At 36.7% G+C, this 22,490-nt stretch overlaps 1 protein-coding gene across 1 annotated transcript in view; it reads right to left on the bottom strand.

The window, feature by feature from the left end:
- Positions 1 to 1,062: 1,062 nt before the first annotated feature.
- The window catches only part of BPNT2 (3'(2'), 5'-bisphosphate nucleotidase 2), a 38,842-nt gene continuing 17,414 nt past the window's right edge, over positions 1,063 to 22,490 (bottom strand). The window contains exons 2-5 of the mRNA XM_055318332.1: positions 20,811 to 20,973; positions 19,612 to 19,707; positions 9,063 to 9,224; positions 1,063 to 7,113 (exon numbers count right to left, since the gene is read on the bottom strand). Of these exons, the coding sequence (XP_055174307.1) occupies positions 6,842 to 7,113; positions 9,063 to 9,224; positions 19,612 to 19,707; positions 20,811 to 20,973 (693 nt within the window). The 3' untranslated portion in view covers positions 1,063 to 6,841. The remainder of the gene's footprint in view (positions 7,114 to 9,062; positions 9,225 to 19,611; positions 19,708 to 20,810; positions 20,974 to 22,490) is intronic.

Below are 22,490 nucleotides of genomic sequence, written 5' to 3'. Positions count from 1 at the left end.
AAGTCAGACTGTGAAAGATAAATACCATAGGATTTTACTTATATGTGGAATCTAAAAAACAAATGAACAAACAAAAAGCAGAAACAGACTCATAAATATAGAAGAGAAATTGGTAATTGCCAGAGGGAAGTGAGTAGGAGAAAGGGCAAAAAATAGTTGAGAGTAGGAGGTACAGGCTTCCAGTTATATTTGCAAATGGCATATCCAATAAGGGGTTAATATCCAAAATATATGAAGAAATTATGCAACTCAACTCCAAGAAAAGAAATAATCCTATAAAAAAATGGGCAGAATCCCTAGGGCTGTAGAATCACTGTGTTGTACACCTAAAACTAATGTAATACTGTGTCAACTACACTTCAAACAAAAGTTTCTGGGCTTTCAAAATACTCATAGTTTTAGAAACAATTCTTAAAAGAATGGTCTATATCCTAATTGTTCCATTAGGATGTAGCATAGAATTCTCTATTTGTATAAACAAATAATATACATCTGCTGATGCATGATATAGAATAACCAAATTCATAATACGGGGCTATCTTTTTTATCATCATGGACTTGAAAACAATACCCTCTGATATCTTTCTCATCATACTGTTTCTATTACTACTTTTCTATATCCTGGTCTCTGCTTCTTTTTTCTATCCTCCCTCCATCTCAGAACAAATCAAAGAATACAAGATATAATTTTGTTATGGCTGTTTGCCTTGTAAGCCCCTTCTCAAACAGATGCCTTTTCTGTACATGGTGAGAGAAGACAGAGACTCTCAGAAAACTAAGACTTCAAAAGCAGATGCATTCATAGAGGAAGCAGAATAGTTCCAGGGAGGAGGTGAAAGGGTTATGAATAAGGAGGGACTCAATGGGTACGGTCTGTGTTTGGGACGAACAGGTTCTTTAAAAGCACAGTGGTGATGGTTGTACAACATTGTGAATATATTTAATTCCACGGAATTGTGCACTTACAAATGGTTAGGATGGTAAATTTATAGGTTACCCTAGTTAAAAAAAAAAAAAAAGAAAGAAAAAAAGAGGGGAAAAAAGCAGATGCAGCACACAATCTCTTGCAGACATGACCAATTTATTCCGAAAATTCAAATTTCAGTTTGGCAAAGTATATCCAGGGACAGAGCGTTTGGGATAGTCATTTCATTGGAAGCAATCACATTTTCTAGAGCTAAATGTCCATGGGGTAGTATCTAAAAGAAAGAAAGCCAAACTTTAAAAAATAATTTAGTGTGTGTGGGATGATCATCATAAATATTTGCAAAGTCAACAAAACAATCAGCTTATACAACCAAGGCATGAGAAATGCTTATGCTAGTAGTACTCTTTTATTCAATTTAGTTCAACATAAAGTAAGCACCTAATTTATTCAAGACACTGGGCTAGCTGCTGGGGTTGAGGTGGAGATACAAAAATCACCAAGACACAATCCCTGTCCTTAGGAAGTTTACAACAACACATATAAAAATGAGTACTATAGGTGAGGTATAAAATAACTGCTCTAAAAACATGGAGGAGAGTTTACTTCTCAATAGAGATTAAAGTCAGGACTCCCTTAAATTTGGTGCTGTGGGTGACACAGGATACAGCATGTCAAGTGAAGAAAGTCTGGTGTTTTACGCATGGCTTGGCGACAGGAAATGGACTAGCTCCTCTAAAGCAGCTTTAAATGTGTGAATAGGGCAGGTATTTATTTTTATTTTAATCCCTCTTGTCAACGTTAGTCCATTACGAGAGATGGACCAGAAGTGAGATCCATTAAAAAAACAGAGTTTGAGGAGGCAGGGACATGAACAGGAAACACCATATCATAGTTCAGAGTAAATTCAACCCCGTGTGTATGTACATCTAGTAGCTTAAGGAACGTCATCAAATGGGGGGTAAATCCATCTGGAGCACCACAGTTCATCATGGCAGAACATGGTGTCTCTTGTTAGACTGTAAAACTAGCTTTGGCTCTTGCCAGTGGAGGATGTAATGCTACATGGAAACTGGGAGTCCATATTTTTACGCATGAATTAAAGTCTTTAAACATTACTACGTCCTCAACCCCGCAAAAATGAAGAGAGCTTAGGAGAGAGAATTTGGGGAGAGAGAGAAAGTCGTTCTAGGCTAACAGATCTAATGATGACTTGGCATGCTGTATTTCCTATTTAAAAAATACAGGATGAACAAGTCTTTCCTGAATAACTTACTATGTGTTGAACATACCTCAAGAGGAATTTTAACGGAACATACTACTAATCAAACATCACAGTTTCTGCTTTTGTAATTTACACAAATTACCTTAATTATAATACTTTAGGGAACATTTACACAGTATGTAATGTTGTTTTAAGATTATTCATCAGCCTTAACTTCTAGAAGTTTGGCTTATATTATCCCACCCCCAAAAAAGAAAAACCCCTACTTATAAATCTCATTTTCCCACAGAATTAATTCACCATCCAACTTTAAAAATAACTTTAAAAATAAAAAAAGAGACCAATAGTAAATTGGAATGCTAATACCTGCCAGGCTTTGATAAAATAAAAATAAACAACTTACATAAACAGCACCTCATGAAACCAAAGCTTTCCTTTGAAATACAAAGTTCAATTCTTCTTGCCCTCTTAGAAACTGCTAATCAGAATCCCCCATTCGCCCCCCACTTCAATCCAGGAGCCATTCTGGTTAAGTCACTGAACACACAATATTTTTAAATTAGCATTAATAAATTATTGACATGGTACCATGAGTAGCTATTTTTAAAAACCAAAGCAAGTCAGAGGACTAGTAGAACAGATATAATAGCACACTGAAATGATTTAAAAGAAAAAAAAATTGTTAAATGTACCTTATCCTGGTCTTGTATTATTTCAAATTAAAAATCAAAGGATGAAGTATCATTTCAGACCTATATACATCAAGATGCCAGTTCTTATAAAAATGTACTTTAGTTGTAAATGCTAGGTTATGCAAAAATAAGTTTATATCAATTGTATTTAACTTCAATGAATTCCCCCCAACTCTAATATTAAAAATGTTAAAAGAACTTAAATTTTAATGGCAAAAAGTTCCTATTTTCCCCATCTATTAAAAAAAGATTTTGTTTTCCCTTATTAACATACAATGCCCTATTGTTAAGGCACAACTTTTTTAGGATAAAAATGAAACAATAGTTTAGGTTTATTTTATACAACAGTTACGAGACAGACTTTTTGTAGGCATACACTGAAAATAACACATCTCAAATTCAACCAAGATCAAAAATGAAAAATCAGTTTCTATCCAGGACCAGTCAACACATAGCCAAGATAAAGAGTTACAGCTAGAAAAACCCAAGTAGTTTCTATTTTCAACCTGCCAAGGATTGTCTCCATAAGGCCATTTTCAAGGTGTTATCAAGGAGAGGCAAGCTGGAGATATATATATATATATATATATTTTTTTTTTTTTGAGGACTAGAGGGTGGTGGCACCCCAGCTTTACTTATGCTTGTCACCTTCAAAACCTAAGTGAGATCCAATTTTTGAACATCTGAGACAGTGGCAGAGTTCCTGATCCCAAGGCTCAAGGCAGATGTTTGCTCTGCATCCTCCCTCTGCTACTCTTCCCTGGAGCTATCTTTCCTCTTTCCCACCCTCTTCTTAGCCACTGCCCCTCCCTTACTTCCTCTGACCTAATTTTCACAAGATTCAAAGGGAGCGCCCAGCAAACAGAATTTGCACAACTGTTACTTAAAACACATGAATCAAAACACTTGTTAGCTTCACCATACAACAGTTCATTTGAATGTTGATTTAAAATCAAGAAAACACACTAAAATCAGAGGAAAGAGGACAATTGAATACCAGACAAGTATGATCCACCTTGTAGGCCCTTTGTAATCTCAACTGAAATAAGGACAGAAATATGAAAACAGAAAAAGTTTTCTTAAGCAGGCTTATATACCTAATTCTCATACTTTCTGCATTTTTCATTCTGTGAAGAATGGATCTGAAGAAATGCTTTGTAAAGACAGAAGCACTAGATTAGATTTGACAGTGTAAATATTATGGTTTGGAAGGTCATTTTCCTTTACCTTTTGAGAATAGTCTTTGAGAAGTAATGATGAACCAGAACTCTGGCCCGGCTTCATCTCCCTGACCAGGAACTGAACTAGAATCTCAGTTCTACCATAAGACTTCAGCAGTCTACCTTGAGAGAGAAGTAGGTCCAGGAGAGAATTCAGGAGTTTAGTGTTGAGAAAGAATACTAGTGAAGAAAGAGGGGCAGATTTGGAAGAATATCAATGGGCTGGGGAGCCAGGGAACGAGGTAGAGATGAAGGGCAGAGCAAGGAGACAGCTAATAAACACTGAAATCACTGACACTACTGCTTTTACTAAATGTGATGTGTAAAACTCAAAGTTTAAGGGAACATTGTGCTCTAAATGAGGGCAAAGATAAAGGAAACGGAAGGGAAGACTAGGAATTGGGGAGGTGAGGCTCACTAAAAGTTCAACTCGTTATTTTTCTACATTTTAAAAGTAATTTTATGTAATTCTGGAAGATACTACATGTCTCACTTATTCATGGTGTTTTACTTTTACTGGTATGTTCTGGCACAATAATGTCTCACATAAATAAATATAAATACTGTTCTTTGTACTTATATTACTTCTGTGATGTATATCAACTTTTAGAAACAAAAAAAAAATTAAAGATTAATTTTCCAAAAAAGCACTTAAAAACCATTAGTAACTAGACTATCCCCAATAAATTATAAAAATAACACATTTAACTGTCAGCCAATATCTTAATTTTTGCACATGACACAAGCCCTTTGCAAAGTTATTATCTACATGCAGATTAATGGAATAAAAATAAAATCAAAGCAATCATGCTTGCTAATATGATCTAGTTTCATTTCCATTAAATTAGAAAGTATCCATATATTGAAAAAAAACTCCAATTAAATGCCATTTCCTAATATGCCAGCCTTCTTGCCCCATGTTTGACATATTACAATTAAAATAAATGTTTATATCATGACTCTGGAAACACTATATGCCTTTGCCATCTCTCCTGAGAAAAAATGCTCTCATTTCATTGCAAAGTAAAAAAGATGAGGTCTCTAGTATTCTGTTCTGAATCCCTAAGTCCTGTTTAAATATGAAGTGATCCAACTACCAAAACTTTGTATTTTTGCTGAACAAAATCATACCTATTGAGGCCCACTACACTATCAGGTTTGTGACCAGATGCTAGAGACTGAGTGGAAACTTGTGCATCATGCTTGATTCAGTTCCCAAAGAGCAATTCAAGGGCTTTGGAAACCGTGTAAAATGCAGACCTAAAGTTGTATGCACATTCCACCAGATGAGGATGTCCATTCTTTGGTCAATTTTACCTCCAAGATAGGAAAAGAAACCATTGTTTTAAAGAAAGAAAAGAAGACAATGAGCAAACCCCTCTCCCCCTGCTATCAGTAGGTTATAAAATATAAGGACATCTAAGTCACATGAAATAACAGTATTGTTTACACGAAATTTCAATACCACACAGAGAAATCCAACATCCCAATGAACAAACAAAGCAAGGTTCTGATTACAGTGACATAGTGAACATGCCACCACTTTTCTTTCAACCAGATTCTGCCTACTGAAATAAAACAAAAATTAATCAAAAAGTAACATTAACCTTCATTATTTTAACCTGAACAGAAACTTTAAAGTATCTTAAAATTTACTACTTTGACACTATGTTAGATCCATTTTTTAATGGTAAAAGCAACCATATATCATTCTTGATGAGAGAATCTCTACATATAAACCTGGCAAATTTTTTAAAAAGTACTAAAACAGAGCTTTTGAAAATAACGAAAGCTAGCTCAATTTATATAATATTAAATGACTCAATTAACAGAATAATTTATACTTTTATAGTGCATAATTTATCCCTACGGAGAAAGCGTACCAGAATCCTAGTGTTAACCCTGAAACCTTAATCCAAACCTTACAAGTTAAAGACTAAATGTTGGTCAGGAGGGAAAGGATGGAACCATGCATTGTCCACAGAGCAAACAAAAGCAACAGGAAGATGGCAGAAATGTTGACCCCATGGGTACAAATACACTTTTCTGTACCAAAACAAAACACACGCACACGGAAATTACAATTACAACGCAATCATCATACAGCTATACTCTCGACTAGCTGGTGAACCTGTTATTAAAATTTCAAAGAAAAAAAAAACAGGTTAAGCGTTTTCTGTTTTAATCCATAAGAAATATTCAGTAACAACAGATAAATAGAGCACTTGTTGCATATTAATGAACATGTGGCTTCTTGTGCTTTCCATCTGAATTAGAGGTAAAAACCCCCAATTACTTTAGTTTCAATGAGATACAATTGTAAAGTAGTATTAAATCTACACAAAATCAATCCTTTCTTCAGCCCAATTATGTAGGAAAGTACTAACAAATAGTGAAGATTCATGATGTTGTGTGAAAATGGTGACTCGTAACAATGTAGACTCAGCTATAGATTTTAATTCACATATATATGTGTGTGTGTGTGTATATATATATTTATATATATACACACACATATATATATTTACCTTGTGTATGACAACCGTACGAAAATAGTCTCAAAAATAAAGACAATACTTGAGACACGAAGCAACCCACTTTCCCTGATCTTGCATCCTATTACAGGGAAAAGAAGTCTCTGATGCTTCATAAATACTTTAAAAAGTTCAGGATGGCCTTAACCATGCATAGTCTCCACCGACGCTTTGAATTTGAAGCCCCCAGCGTTTCAGGCTGATTGTTCAACTCAGGAAGAGCTGTGACCTGTGATGGACTTTGCTTATTTATGTCCTGTCTTGTCTAGATCTGGGAGTTTTCTGACCAGAGCTTGGTGGTTCATTCTGATGCTAGCAAGGAGCCCTCCTTCAATGCCATCAGAACCAGTGTAACTGATTTCTTCACCACTCAGGGTAGTCATATGTCCCCCAAGGGCTTTTAAGATGGCATTCCCAGCACATATATCCCATTTTTTGATGTATGTCACATGGATATATAGATCAGCTTTTTCTTGACTCTTATCAGGTACATCCAAGAGTGCTAAAACTTTATAACCTAAAAGATAAACAAAGAATTTAGGTTACTATTCAAAAGAGTTCAAAAAGTAGCTTATTTAAGAGTACACTGTGAAAAATAACAGCACAGGACATGCCAGAGTTCTCGATACTATCTCTGCAACTGCGAAATCTAAAATTACATAAAAATAGTTTTGTTCTCCTGGTCAGTTGGTTAAGCATCTGCCTTCTGCTCAGGTCTGATCCCGGATCCTGGGATCCAGCCCTGCATCAGGGCTCCCTGCTCAGTAGGAAGCTTCCTTCTCCCTCTGCCTCTCCCCCTTCCCTGCTCATGAGCGTGCTCTCTCGCTCTCTGCCTGTGCTCTCTCACTCTCTCTCTCAAATAAATAAGATTCTAAAAAAAAAAAAACCCATTTTGTTCTTTTTTAAAAAAAAAAAGTTAACAGCATAGGGGATCCCTGGGTGGCGCAGTGGTTTGGCGCCTGCCTTTGGCCCAGGGCGCGATCCTGGAGACCCGGGATCGAATCCCACGTCGGGCTCCCGGTGCATGGAGCCTGCTTCTCCCTCTGCCTGTGTCTCTGCCTCTCTCTCTCTCTCTCTGTGACTATCGTAAATAAATAAATAAAAAAAATTAAAAAAAAGTTAACAGCATAGACATTATATTAAACTCAAATGAGTAAAAGATACATTGTAAAGTAACTTATGAAGCTATTCTCAAGTAAAACATAATAAACATCTATTAATCTTTTAAAATTAAATCTACCTTGTGGTTGTTTTCTACAGACCTATCGACGTATCACTATGTACCACTTCCTGTGGAATACTACACTGAAGCTCAATACCCACAGGTTTCATTTGGATAGCTAGAACACTGGATTTGAAAGAAGACAAAATAACACAATCTTAAGCCCTTTTTGTAATGAGGCAGAATTTTTTTTAAATTTAAAAATAAACACAGAAGAAAACAGGTCTAGAGTCTGGTTTATCCTTCCTACTGGGTATTCTGAACATTACCTTACCTAACTAACATTAACAGAGAGCTTATAAGAAAATAATGAAGTCCTACTAAGTAAGGTACATTTATATAATCACTAAATTCAAACTATTAGGCTTAAAAGTTTTAATAAGTATTGTTTTTCCCCTTATTACTGTGGTGAAAAGATTTTCAAACACACATTTCTGGCCATACTTTGTTATGTATTTGAATTAAAACACTTCTGTCATATTAAACAGCACTCAAAACAAGGGAGGGCAAATGGCCTGTGAGCCAAATCCAGGCCACACACTGTTTTTGTACAACCCTCAAGCTATGAATGTTTTCTTTGTATTTTTAAAGGGTGGTAAATAAAACAAAAATCCAAGAATAGTATGCAAGGGAGTCCACACGTGGCTCATAAAGCCTAAAATATTTACTATCTGGCCTTTCAGAAAAAATAAGCAGACCCCTGATCAATAACACAGTAATAAAATACTGCAGAATACTGTAAGCTGGGTGGCCACCAGACTCTGGCTCATCCCATACATGCAAGCTGGAGTTCAAAGGTGTTAAAAGTACCCAGGGATTAGCCATTCTAATAACACTTCTGGTGACTCCTGGCATCTTTCTATCACATGAAACATCGTAATGTGCTTGATCTCCCTTCTTTCCCTGACATTCCTACAGTTAAGCTAACAGCACAACTATTTTGAAATTAGATCATATATAAAACCACTATCAATGGCACATCACTGACATGAGGATGCTTTTGTAGTATTTGAGGAACAGAAGTCACTGTTGTGAGACTATTGTCCCTCCTGTGAGGTTGTTTCTAATAAGAAGGCATGTGGGACTTGAAATCCCACCCTAGAAAATGAAGTAGGAGACTATATCTGTCTGCAAAGCACGTCTAGCCTTACTTTTTGCCCAAGCACAGGACAACCAACTCCTTCTTCCAATGTAAGCCTTGACCATGCTGGGGACACTGGACACACAGGGGAGTAGGCACGTACCAGCACCACCAGCCGGGATAATTGTAGTCTGGTTTCCAAAAGTCTGAAGAGCAACTTGTTTGACCATTCCTGAATGCGAACGTGACACAATGATCTTTGGGGTCTTCTCATTGTACGAAGTGCGGGCTTTCACATTGGACCCACCATCTACCATCGCCCAAGCTGAAAAACAAACATAGTATGCATGAAAAGCACTGAAGCTTTCTGAAATGGGAACAAAGTATCAAGAGTTAACTGACAAGATCCCTTTCCACAGAACTACTTGTATCACCCCCCCAAAACAGAAATGCTTATTTTTTTCCTGAGAACGAGTAATATTTAATATTTTTTACATTAAAATAGGCAAATATTAAGACAAACTAAAAAAAAAAAAAAAAAAAAAAAAAGCCATGTGATCCTGCCCAGCCAGAGATAATGACTACTAAAAACTTGGCTTAAGAACTCCTAGGTCCCAGGGATCCCTGGGTGGCGCAGCGGTTTAGTGCCTGCCTTTGGCCCAGGGCGCGATCCTGGAGACCCGGGATCGAATCCCACGTCGGGCTCCCGGTGCATGGAGCCTGCTTCTCCCTCTGCCTATGTCTCTGCCTCTCTATGTATCTCATGAATAAATAAAATCTTTAAAATAAAAAAAAAAAAAAAAGAACTCCTAGGTCCCAGAGCTCCCTGTGAGGTGCTGAGCTCTCACTGGGATTCACTGCAACTCAACAGCGCTCGTACATAATCTAATCTGGCTTCCCTCCTCTCTTACACAAATTTGATCCCAAGGGCATTCTTTCCTGAACATCCTGTGTGCTAATCTCCATCTCAAAGTCTGGCTCCTGGGGAATTCAATTTGTGACAACCTAGGACAGAAGCACAACTCTGTTACCCTGGATAATTCAAAACTTAAAAATAGGTTTTTCTCCTAACTACCTCTATTTTTTATACATCCATGGTTTTTCACTTACTTGCATATTGGATCAATCTCCTAAAGAGCTTTATAAATATAAAACAGCTAAAGAGGTGAGTGAAGTTTACATATCTACTATATCAGAGAATATAAAAAGAAAATGCTCTAGACTTCAAAATACAACAGAAATTTGTAAGGTGAGGAGACCCTAGAAATGGTTTGCAATGTTTTTCTAGGCTTGGAAGTTATCTTCATTGACTACCAAGCTACACAAGAAAATATACTTACTCAGTATTATCCCAACTAGACTGTTGTTCTAGCAGTCACTCATTAGAGAGTAAAACAGTCCACCATGGCTAGCAACGAAAGCCGCTGCATTACCACTTACTCCTGGTTGCAGGAAAACAATAAAAAAAATGAAGAGTGTCTGGGTTTCTGGGTGACCCAAGGATGATGGCAGTCCCCTGGATCCCTCTCACACTTCTGTCTGAAGACCACACATAGCCATAAGGAGAGCAACACCCTTATCAAGAGCTAAAGAATGAGCAGGAGATGAAAAACAGTCATAAACACAAATAAGAAGGAAGGGAAGTAAATACTGAAGATCGATTGGTAGAGTAAGTGCCAAAGCTGACCCGAGTGTGGGGAATACGGCAGGAGCCGCACAGAAGTGCCAAGAGGCTGGAGGACTCTCAGCAGTGGTAGAACTCCGAGAACAACAGTCAAGATTTCCTCCCAGAAGGAAAGGGTCACAACTAAAATGAGAAATACTGAAAGTAGGTCTGAGACATGGCAAAAGAGCAGCGACAAGAGGAGACATGGAGAAGACACAGAGCCAAAGTGAAGTCCTGACAACAGACCACATGACATCCAACATCTTTCAGAAAGTCTCTCTATGAGAGACAATTGGAAGACAGCAAACAGAACTAAGAAAAAGAAGAGGTTAAAGATAAGGGCCTTCCTGAAACAAGACAGGATCGAACAAGACAGAAGAATGATGAAAACAAAACAAAAAAAAAGATGCCTAAAAATAAAGATAATGGTTTCCTTGCTCTAACAGAAAAGAAAGTTCTTGAACGAGAACAACCCAAATTCCTTTTCTCCAGCCACCTTCCCACCAACTGCACAGTGGCCAGCCCAAATGGGAATAAGAAATCTGAACAACTGCAATGTCCACTGAAAAGTAGAAGAAAACACAATGAATGACAGTTAAAATATTTCAGGCTACTTGAAAATTCTATAAAGCAGAATAAAACTATAATACAACATTCAAAGATGATTAAAAATAATAAGCAACAACAAAAGAACATTGTAGAACAAAAAAACAACTCAGGAAAGATAAATAAAAAGGAAGATATGAAATTGGAACTCACATAATACAGGAAAGAAACCACAAACAATAACGACAAAAATAATCACTTAAGACTTAGCACTAGATCACAGGATACACAGAAAAGCAACAGATCGGTCCAAAGCATAGCAAGCAATGAGAAAAGCAAAAGAAAGTAAGTGAAACAAACAGATAAAAGGGACCAGAGAGAAAGTAATAGAGACAGAAGTCTGTGAAAGAGTCAATACACATATATTAGGAGTCCCCAAAAAAGAAAGAATGAAACAGAACTAATCTTTAAAACTTTGATTCAAAAGAATGTTCCTGAAATAAAAGGACTTGAATGTCCACACTGAGAGACATACTTTGTAGATATCTGCCCAGAATGCCAACTCTGAATCTGAGATATATCATAGTTCTATTATTACACTTTCAAGATAAAGCTCTTTGGCATTCCAGGCAAAAATACCAAGCTACTTACAAAGGAAAGAAAATCAGATTATCAGCTTTTCTGCCAGCAAGATTCAACATGCACACAACACAGATATTACATAGGTTCAACAGTTTCTACCAGTTAACCAAGAAACAAGAGTGTACAGTGGGTAAAATAGAGCCCTACTAAAATTCCTGTCTATTGGGAACTTTCAGAATATGACTTCATTTGGATATAGGGTCTTTGCAGATGTAATTCAAGCTGAGGTCATACTGGATTCAAGTGGGCCCTAAATTCAATAATTGGTGTTCCTGTAAAAACAAGAAACAAATACCAAGAGAATGTAAAGTAAAGGCACAAACTGGAGTGATAGGTCTATAAACCTAGGCATGTCAACAAACGCCGGGAGCTGCCAGAAGCTAGAAGAAGCAAGAAAAGATTCTTCCCTTGAGCTTTCAAAGGGAGCATGACACTGCCAACAACATAATATCAGACTTCTGGCCCTTAGAACTGTGAAAAAACAAATTTCTATTGTTTTAAACCTTCTAGTTTGTGGTAATTTATTAGAGCAGCCCAAGGATAGAGGGCTACACCAAAGAGTTTGTAAGCAATTGAGAGTCTTTCAAGAATCAAGGCTACAGAAAAAGCTTTTAACGTGTAAGAACAGGTATGACCTCGATGAGCTAGCTCTCCTAAAGTAATCTATTAGAGGACAAGCTTTTATCCAACTGAAGGATGACTGAAGAACTCTTAGCAAAAGCAGTGTTGGTCAGCACTGAATAAATTTAATTGTGGATTTAAAAGGAAACCAAAGATAGGAATAAAGGTGGAAGAATAAAAGTGTGTACGTGTTATCTTACACTTGATTGGTGAGAGTCAAAGGGTATCATTTAAATCTGAAGAGTTGAGGAGGAGAAACACATTATCAAAAAAGGTATAACTGATTAAAATGGGATGGTAGTCAGGTAGGCTAAAATGAGCAGATTTCACTGTTGCTCACAGGGGAGAACCAACAGACGAGACCTAACCTAAAGGACCATATAATGGCATTTTAACAGAAAGATATATAAAAAGGTGTTAGTGACAGCAAGCAATGAGAAGAATAGACTGAACTTAAAAAATAATGCCTGTAGTTTGCATTGCACTGGATATACAAAACTCTGTGAGATCTTAAATTTATTTTTTTTTAAAAAGGGAAAAAAGTCTCCTCTTCCCTGAAAAAATAACATCTGTACCCCCTGGAGGTAGTTTTTACTCAAAGGCCTTACTTAGAAATTCGTGAAGAAGTTAAACATGTATTTTGTCTTTCTATTAGGAACTACCTTTCAGGATAAACACATAACCCCAGTTGATGAAGAAATTTCTCAAAAGAAGAATTCTAGCTAATATATGTAGGAAAAACAACAGGATTAGAAAATCCCATTTCAGACTATAAGGGAGAGGAGGGAAACTGAGTGGGGAAAAATTAGAGAGGAAGACAAACCATGAGAGACTCCTAATTCTGGAAAACAAAGGGCTGCGGAAGGGGAACAAGTTGGGGGAAGGGGTGACTGGGTGACAGGCACTAAGGAGGGCACTTGATGGGATGAGCACTGGGTGTTACACTATATGTTAACAAATTGAATTTAAATTTTAAAAAAGGAAAAAAAAATAAGAAAATCCCATTTCACATCTTTAATAGATCTTAAAACTATTACGCGAAACGTTTAATAGAACCCTGATTTCAAATGGTTCCAAAATATTTCTCCAGATACCTGCTAGCAGCAAGAGAAGCAAAATAATTTATAACAGAGATCTGGTAGTGACCACTTTAACTATCTTATAGCATCAATAATAATGAGAAAAGATAATTACATGTCATATAAAATGATGCAGGAGGAAGTGCACAAAGGATATCTACAACATATTCCTGACAAAGATCCTTAACCTTAATCCAATCAAGGTTTCAGATCTAATTTTCACTTTATAAGAAATAGACGATGAAAAGTAAACAAGTTAAATGACACTCTGAGGAAATAATCAGAAGAATCCAAAAAGCAGAACATTATGTAATAAGTAACTTGATCTCAACAAGTCAATGTCATGAGGAAGAACAGGACTAGAGGTTATTCTAAAATAAGAAAATATAACACAGCAACCAAAAAAATGCATGTCATTTGACTGGATCTTGGATTGAAGTAACCAGTTGTAAAACCCACTCCAGAAACAACTAAGGGTGGGCAGCCCGGGTGGCTCAGCAGTTTCGTGCCGCCTTTAGCCCCAGGTGTGATCCTGGAGACCCAGGATCGAGTCCCATGTCAGGCTCCCTGCATGGAGCCTGCTTCTCCCTCTACCTGTGTCTCTGCCTCTCTCTCTGTGTCTCTCATGAATAAATAAATAGTAAAATCTTAAAAAAAAGGGGGGGGGAAATAAATGTTACTTTTATTATATTCATAATAACATTATAAAATAATAGTATTACATTAACACTATATAAAAAGATGCAAAGTGAAGTACATAGGGGTAAAATGTCACAATCCTTGTAATTTTCTTTAAAGTACATGAAAATAAAGAAGGAAGCAAATATACAGAAATGTTCAACTATTAAATCTAAATGAAAGAGCACACGAAAATTATGTACAGTTTTGTTTGAAATTATTCAAAATAAAAGTTAAAAAATGAGAAAGAGAAGAAAAAAATAAAGTATCTGAATTCTTTTTAGAAATGATCAGAAAAAACACGGTTTTACTAAGCAGTGAATTTACAGTGCTCCATCTCTAGAGGTCAGTATTGTGTAAGAGAATAAAGACAGCATATCTCAGTAGATAGTATCAGAAAAATTTTAGGTAAGAATTGCTAATTTAGTATTTTTAAAACATATTTCATGTTATAGAATCTCGATAAATCCTGTCCTAACATGTATATGGAAAAATTATTTCAAGCACTTTAAAAAAAAATCAGTAGGTGCTTATGAAATAAATAATTGATGATGAGGTAATCATGAAAACATAAAATAGTTAGCAGAATGTGTTTATTCTATCTGTAAGATATGCTAAAAAAAAGTACATGGGAAATAAAAAGTGGTTGGTACTTTGCTACCAACTTCAGACATTATAACTTATTTCTAATAGCTACAAATTTCCACTGCCTGGATATCTCACACTCACATATTTATACATTACTTTGGTAAAATACCTGCTGCTTCTTAGAATTTCAAACTCAATTACTTCTAATTAAGTCTGATAAGGATTTTGATCAGTTTTGCTCTACCTATTACCACCAGCAATACCATCTAGCTCCCATTATAGTCAAGTGTAGCTCAATTCTGGTAAGCATATAATACTTGATAGTTGGTACTCTGCCAACATCAATATACAGTCTGGATCTGTAAATAACAGTCCAGAAAGAGGACACAAGCCAAACAAACCTTCGATCCAGGAATAGAAGGTCCACCCACACCTAATTAAGGACTTATTGATTATTCTAGAATGTTTGCTGACTAGCAAGCACCTTCCCAATTCTAGCATACTGCACAACTCAGCTCCATCACAGAATAGGGCATTTTATTATAGCTTACAGAAACCATCTGGAACACAACTTGTTCCTAAGTTAGAAACTTTTGGCTTTTTTATTTTAGAGGAGGTAAGACTCTAGAGGGAAAGGATACACAGTCTTATGGAATAATTTTTTTTAAAATGGGCATTTTATAATCCTTATTATTCCCATCCTTAAAATGAACAGATGTGGAAATCAGGGCCCAAAGAATGTGAATCTCTTTGCCTATCCAGTAACAACTTCCTTTGCATTTCCTTTATTACGATTCTAATTCTCTGGAGTAGCAGGCTGTTTGTAGCTAAGTGCACCATGTGACACTTGGCCAAAGAGATCAAGCAGAGGACTTCAAGCTACTCTTTCCTAATGCAAAGAATATCTGGGATAGATCTTTTGTCCCTCTTCTTTCCCCTTTCTTCCAGCCTGGAAGAGAGCCATGGAAACTGGAAGCACCCATCTTTCTAAGCATGCAAACAAAAAGCTACCTTCTAAGAAAAAAAGAAAAGGAGTCAGGTGTGTAACAGTATCATAAAAGCCACTGAATTCCCCTGCCCTTTGTCCATCTTACCAGGTGAGAAAAATAAAACCTATACTTGTTTAACTATTGTAATCAGACTTATTTTGTATGCAGCTAAATGCAACCCTAATTGATATAGACAGGGAATGAGGAACACTGCCAAAGAATGAGTCAACTATACTACAATTAAAAAAAGAAAAGAAAAAAAGTGAGAGACTTCAAAGACTTAAACTCAAGACCTGTACTTAACTTGTTATCTGCCCATTTTCTCTTTCTTTAATTGAAAGCCACCATAATTACTCTTTTATATATTCTTTCCAGAGTTATCTTGAGGCTGAAATGAATTTATGCCAATACATTTCATAAACTGTGGAAATACTAAACAAATGTGAGATATTAATAAGCAGTGGTTAGTGCTTGCTCTAACATTATAAACTGTGGCTTTCATATGAACTGCTAAGCCCCTTTTCTCATTTATAAAAAAGGACAATAACAATATTTTTCTTCATCACACAGTTATCACAAGGTTTAAATTAGATAACTTCATTTACTGCAAACGATTAACCACTATCTGACCGAATGTTAGGAATTATGGAGTTATTATGGAAGTAGTGTGATATACTGATTTGCATAAAATTCCTGAGGTTGCCTCCTCTAATTTAGCTGGATGACCCTGAGGAATGTATCAAAATTCTGAGTCTCATTTTCTCATCTGTAAGTGGTTGTATTAGTAGTAAGTGTACCCTTCCTCATGCGTTATACACTAAGTGTAGCAATACTTCTAAGTTAAGTGATACTCCAATATCCACCTGCTTTATTTTCTCTAAGTGACAGAACCCCTGAACTGGATGCTTGGATGGCTACTGAAAATAAAGATCACATTTCTTAGCCTCCCCTGCAGCTGGGTTCAATAAAGTTTTTGGTCAGTGGGATGTGAGCTGAAGTGATGTGTGTAACTTATAGGTCAAACCCCTAGAATGTCCTCCTTGTCTCCCTTTTGATCCTCTCCATTGGTGAAATGCGTAGAGCCATCCTCAGTCATGCAGAAGAGGGTAACAAGATTTAGTACAATGAAGCAGCAAGAGAGAATAGCCTGAGTGCCTAGACTGCTTCCACATAGGCTGTTAGAGAAATCAATTATTTTGTCCAACCTCTGGTATTTGGTACAATTTATTACAGCAGCCTAAATTAGCAGCCTAACCTATACCCCCACTTATTCAGTAAGGATTAAAGGAAACATGTGAAAGCAGTCCACAAACCACAAAGCAATTATAATTAACTTTAAGGCACACTGTCACAGTAAAGACATAAATCTTTCATGGCTTGTCAAATTGCCAACTGTAAGAACTATCTGAATTATGAAAAGATGATAAAAGGTCAGATAACACAAAGCAGAGTTGGTCCTGAAATGCAGAGCCAATAGTCAAGTACATGGTTCAGCCTATCTCAGAGGAGCTGGAATTTGGGATGCAATCAAAAATTAACCTTGTCTCCATTTCTGTCCACTTGACAGCCAGCCTTTTTTGTGCAGTGTCAGCCACACCACTGAGACACAGTAGAGAAGGGTGGAGTGAATGACAGAACTGGATGGAGGCTGGGTGGATTTGTTTCCTAGGGCTGTCATGAAAAATTACCATAAACACAGTGGCTTAGAAGGAGAAAAATTTATTTTCTCACAGTCTGGAGGCTAGATGTCCAAAATCCAGATATTGGTATTGGGAGGGTTTATCCCTTCTGGAAATTCTAAGGAAGAATTCACTGCATGCCTTTTAGCTTCCAGCAATCTTTGGTGCTCCTTGGCTTTTACGTATCACCCTAATCTGTACCTCCTCCACCATCCCATCCTCTTATCCCCTGCATGTCTCTGGAATCTGGGTTTCTCTCATCCAAGTATTAACCAGGCCCGACACTGCTTAGCTTCCGAGATCAGATGAGATCAAGCGCATTCAGGGTGGTATGGCTGTAGATGGAACCTGGATTTCTTATAAGGACACTCTCCATGATCTCATCCGGATACCTACCTTAATTACACTGGTAAAGACCTAACTTCCAAATAAAGTCACATTCTGAAATTCTGATTGTTATTAGATTATGGTCCACCAAAATAAATGTTGAAGTCCTAATCCCCAGAACAGAAGAATTTGTCCTAATTTGGAAATGCAGTTATTGTAGATGTAATTGGCTAAGATGAGGCCATGGGGGCTAGGGTGGAATCTTACTCCAGTATGACTGGTGTCTTTATAAGAAGAGAACTGACACAGAGACACAGATACATGGGCAGAATGTCATGAGGTGATGAAGGCAGAGACTGGAGTGATGTGTTCACCAGTCAAGGAACACAACAGACTCATGTTAAACTATTAGAAACTAAGAGAAAAATACGGAAGATTTCTCCCTTACATGAGGTTTCAGAGAGCATGTCTCTGCCAACACCTTGATTTTGGACTTCTAGCTGCAAAAACTGTGTTAGACTACATATCTGTTGTTTAAAGACACAGTTTGTGGGTTTTCTTTTTGTTTTTATGATAGCCCTAGGAAAATAATAAAGGGGTGAACATGAATTTGAGGGGGGGATTATTCAACCCATGAGACGCCTTGTCATTAAGGCTGTTTTCAATGCCAGCACTGGCAAAATGGATACATACTGTCACCATCAAGAACCTCATGATCTGGGCAGCCCAGGTGACTCAGTGGTTTAGCACCGCCTTCAGCCCAGGGCATGATCCTGGAGACCCAGGATAGAGTCCTGCGTCAGGCTCTCTGCATGAAGCCTGCTTTTCCCTCTGCCTGTGTCTCTGCCTCTCTCTCTCATGAATAAATAAATAAAATCTTAAAAAAAAAAAAAAAACTCATGATTTTAGAGAATAGTGGAGCCAAAAGGCCATAATCCTTGCCCCCATGTTCTTGATGGGAATTGCCAATTAAAAGTATGAGGAGTCCTTCTAGACTGTCAGTGGTATAGCTTACACCACTCACTCTTTCCCTCAACTTCACCATAATAAGTCAGCATCATTCTGGACTTGTACCACAGACCGCACTATCACTTCTATTAAGACTATGGCTAGCCTCTCTGGCAAACTACAGTATAATGGCTGTGGTGATACCAAAATGTCATGCCAGTATCCACTAGCACCGGAAGGCTCTGGGCAAGGTCATCCTGAGCTGCATGGGAAACTCTTTGGCATGGTGTTCCACACTGCCAACTCCCAACGTTGACGATCAAAGATCTGACCTGCCATCTGCACAAAGCTAACAAACATGACTACATCAAGAAATGGGATAGGCAAAGGTCAAATGGAACTCTAAAGAATGCCCAGAGATACACTATGATTAGCCTGATAAATAAGACTTTCACCATTAATACCATCGAATTTTGACACTGAGGCTGCCAACTTGCCATTTCCCTTAACCACCACAGTATCAAGCTCGTTTCCTAACATGACAACAGATTTGGCTAAGGCCACTTGATAGTGGATCTCAGAATCCACATGGAATCCAATGTGTAAGAGCCCTGGGCCTTATCCCCAGCAACAGCACAAGAGAAACAGAGAGAGAACTCAGCTGCTGGGAAGTCTGTGCCCGACTGTATTCCTCAATTCCTCAACACTAACTATTTCTTATTGTCAGTCACAGTTTCTATCCTCTAAAGAAAGTTTAGGAAGTTTTGCTTCATCATATATTATCATTACCAACAAGAAAATCCTCACTGTATCCAATGAGAGGATAAGGTAAGGTAGGGGATTGACTTTAATAATTACTGAGCTACAGCTAAGATTCTGACAGGATAGTAAGTACTATAGCAAATGACTTAATAGCATTAACTCTTAAAAGCTCTAGTGCATCTCTTACCTGTATATTCAGAAAATGGTTTATGTATTACTCCTAGCACAGGTTTACCATTCACAGCCACGCACACCATAGTAGTGACATACTTTCGAAGATCCTCTATGAGGAAAAAAGACGACAAAAAACAGTAACAAAATTATTAAAATAAATAATTTAAAATTTTAGTTTTGAATTTAAGAATCAAGTCAAATAATTAGAACAGTCCCTGTCCCTGCACAAGGGATGCACTCACTAAATATTACCACTATTATATGATGCGGCCAATTTTGGTCTAGGAAAATTTTTTATTGAAAAAAGCCCTCAATATTCCATATTTCTATTACTTACTTTAGCAAAATATTTTCTAATTTTTACTATTAGACACCTAGGTCTTCCTCCTGTTCTCCAAATAGTTACCTACTGAGTGTCTATTATGGGTCAAGTTCAGTGCTTAAGGACGAGAATACAAAGATGAAAAACCAGAAGGCCCCAAATTAAGAGGACTTACCATCTAGAAGGAGTTCACATAGATAAGCAAGTAACTTTACCATATACACCAAAGGAACAGAGAAAAGGGAGGAATTAGATATCTCTCGGTAAGAAACTAAGCATAAGAGAGGAGCTACAGAAATGAAATCTGAGCTAGGATTTCAGGTAAAAAAAAAAAAAAAAAACAAAGAAAATGGGGGTGAAGGCAGTAATTCTGTTTTGCTACTTAATTACTCCTGGTGCCTAGGACTTACTATTTTGAATCCCAAAGATAGATGTATATGTAATAAAACCTAAGTTCCCCAAATCACAAGTAAATATTGTATCCTGCCTATATAAATAAATACTGAAACTCACATCTCAATATATAACTCAATATACAAACAAATACCTCAATACATAGGTGTTCAATAGGAACCATTTTATTGTTGTGACTGCTAAAAATGTCCCTTCACTAAAGGGTCAGTGATAGAATGAATCACTATCAGGAAGAGAAGTATGCCACAATATGGTAGTTTTGAGGTCAGGGGAAAGGTTGAGAATAAATGACCCAGTCCAACAGTTTCATACCACACTGCATTAATCCAGCCAATTGGATTAAATTAAATTCTAATTGGAAAAGCTGTGTAAGACTGGTAAAGTATATACCACCAAGTATACACTACTTGCCTTTGTTCTCATTTGCCAATATATAATGGCATTCAAAAGCTTGATCAATTTTAATGTAAAGTCACCTGTATATTCCTGGGTAGCATCAAGTGGATCAATCCAGACAGTAACACTTTCTGCCGGCACTTCTTTAGGGGTGGCTATTTCCTTTAGGATGTCCTCAGGAATCTTATGATCCCATAAGATAACCTCCTGATCAGCTGCATCCACATGTTCCTCAGTATTTATCTGCACCAAAAATAGATGACAATTAAAAAAATTTACATGGAAAAAACACCACCTGAGAAAATACAAAAGAGGAAAAACATTTTAGACCAAATCACATAAACTAAAACTAGATAAATCAGTATTTTTATTTTGAAGTATTTTATTGCAAAAAGGAAACCTATTACATAAAGAGATTCCAGCAACATCTTGTCATCAAGTACTTAACAATCTAATATTCAAGTTTAGCTTGTTGCCTAAGACAGAGAATCCAAATATAGAGAAATAGAAACTAAGAAACTATTTGAAGCTTAGTGATATTTATAAAAAAAATAGATTTAAAGTGCTAAAATAGACAATATCACGAAACACGGAACATAATCAACTATTAAGAGGAGGAGAAAAGTGACAATGGACTTAAAATATATGCCTTAAAAAAGAAAATTCATGAACTCTGAGAGACACAATGTCCTAGAAAAGTAATCATCTAAAATAAACCTTTAGGGCAGCCCCGGTGGCACAGCGGTTTGGCGCCGCCTGCAGCCCGGGGTGTGATCCTGGAGACCCGGGATCAAGTCCCACATTGGACTTTCTGCATGGAGCCTGCTTCTCCCTCTGCCTGTGTCTCTGCCTCTCTCTCGCTCTCTCTGAATGAATAAATAAATCTTAAAAAATAAATAAATAAATAAAAATAAAATAAATAAATCTTTAATTAATAAAAAAACTGAAAATAATGAAATAGATAACAAGCTAGTAAATTACAAAATGTAAACAAAGCTGAAATGGGTAATCCAAAGGGACAAAAACAAAACAAAACAAAAAACTGTCTTCTCTTCATTATAAACCAAAGGTATGTCACAGAATAAAATGCTAAAATCAGATTTTCTCTTTTTATTTGCTAGGAAACAAAATTAAAATATAAAATAATTCTGATTCTCAACAAATATATAGAAGGGGTGAGTAGAGAATCACTTCTTTCAACAGTGAGCTTCTCAATGAATACTTAAAATATATTTTGTTTTATAAAACATTGATTTAAGTTAATGTGTTAGAATTGTATTTACTTCTAAAAATAAGGATGTACCAATAAGGTGACTGCGTCAGTTCTTAGAGGTTAATAACAGACTATCAACCATACTCAAATACTACCTTACCAAGAGACGTCCTCTATCAAATCATAACATACATATGCAAGAAAAATGTCCCCAAAATGTGAATTTCCAGTAGGGACTAAGACTTAAGCAGGATAGGCTTTAGGGTGCTGTGTGTTCTGACAAATACCCTTTCCACACCAGACCACTGTGTTTATAACTACACGTGATTCCATGCCCAGACCCCATACTACAGTGTCAGAGTGATTTTAACACTGATAACTATATAAGTAAAAAGTCACACGTGGTGAAAACCCTATAAATACAAGCAATCTCTGGAAAGCGCCTTGATATATCCTAAATCATCACAAAGTTAAAAATAGTAATATTCCAGAAACATCAAGCCACTTAAATAAAAAATATTTTAATACAATATACAGTATTTAATAC

The sequence above is a fragment of the Nyctereutes procyonoides genome, unplaced genomic scaffold (assembly GCF_905146905.1).
Source record: "Nyctereutes procyonoides isolate TBG_1078 unplaced genomic scaffold, NYPRO_anot_genome, whole genome shotgun sequence".
In the NCBI taxonomy this organism is placed as follows: Eukaryota; Metazoa; Chordata; class Mammalia; order Carnivora; family Canidae; genus Nyctereutes; species Nyctereutes procyonoides.
Note: the sequence above shows the minus strand (reverse complement) of the source record. Positions and strands in the feature narration are given on the sequence as shown.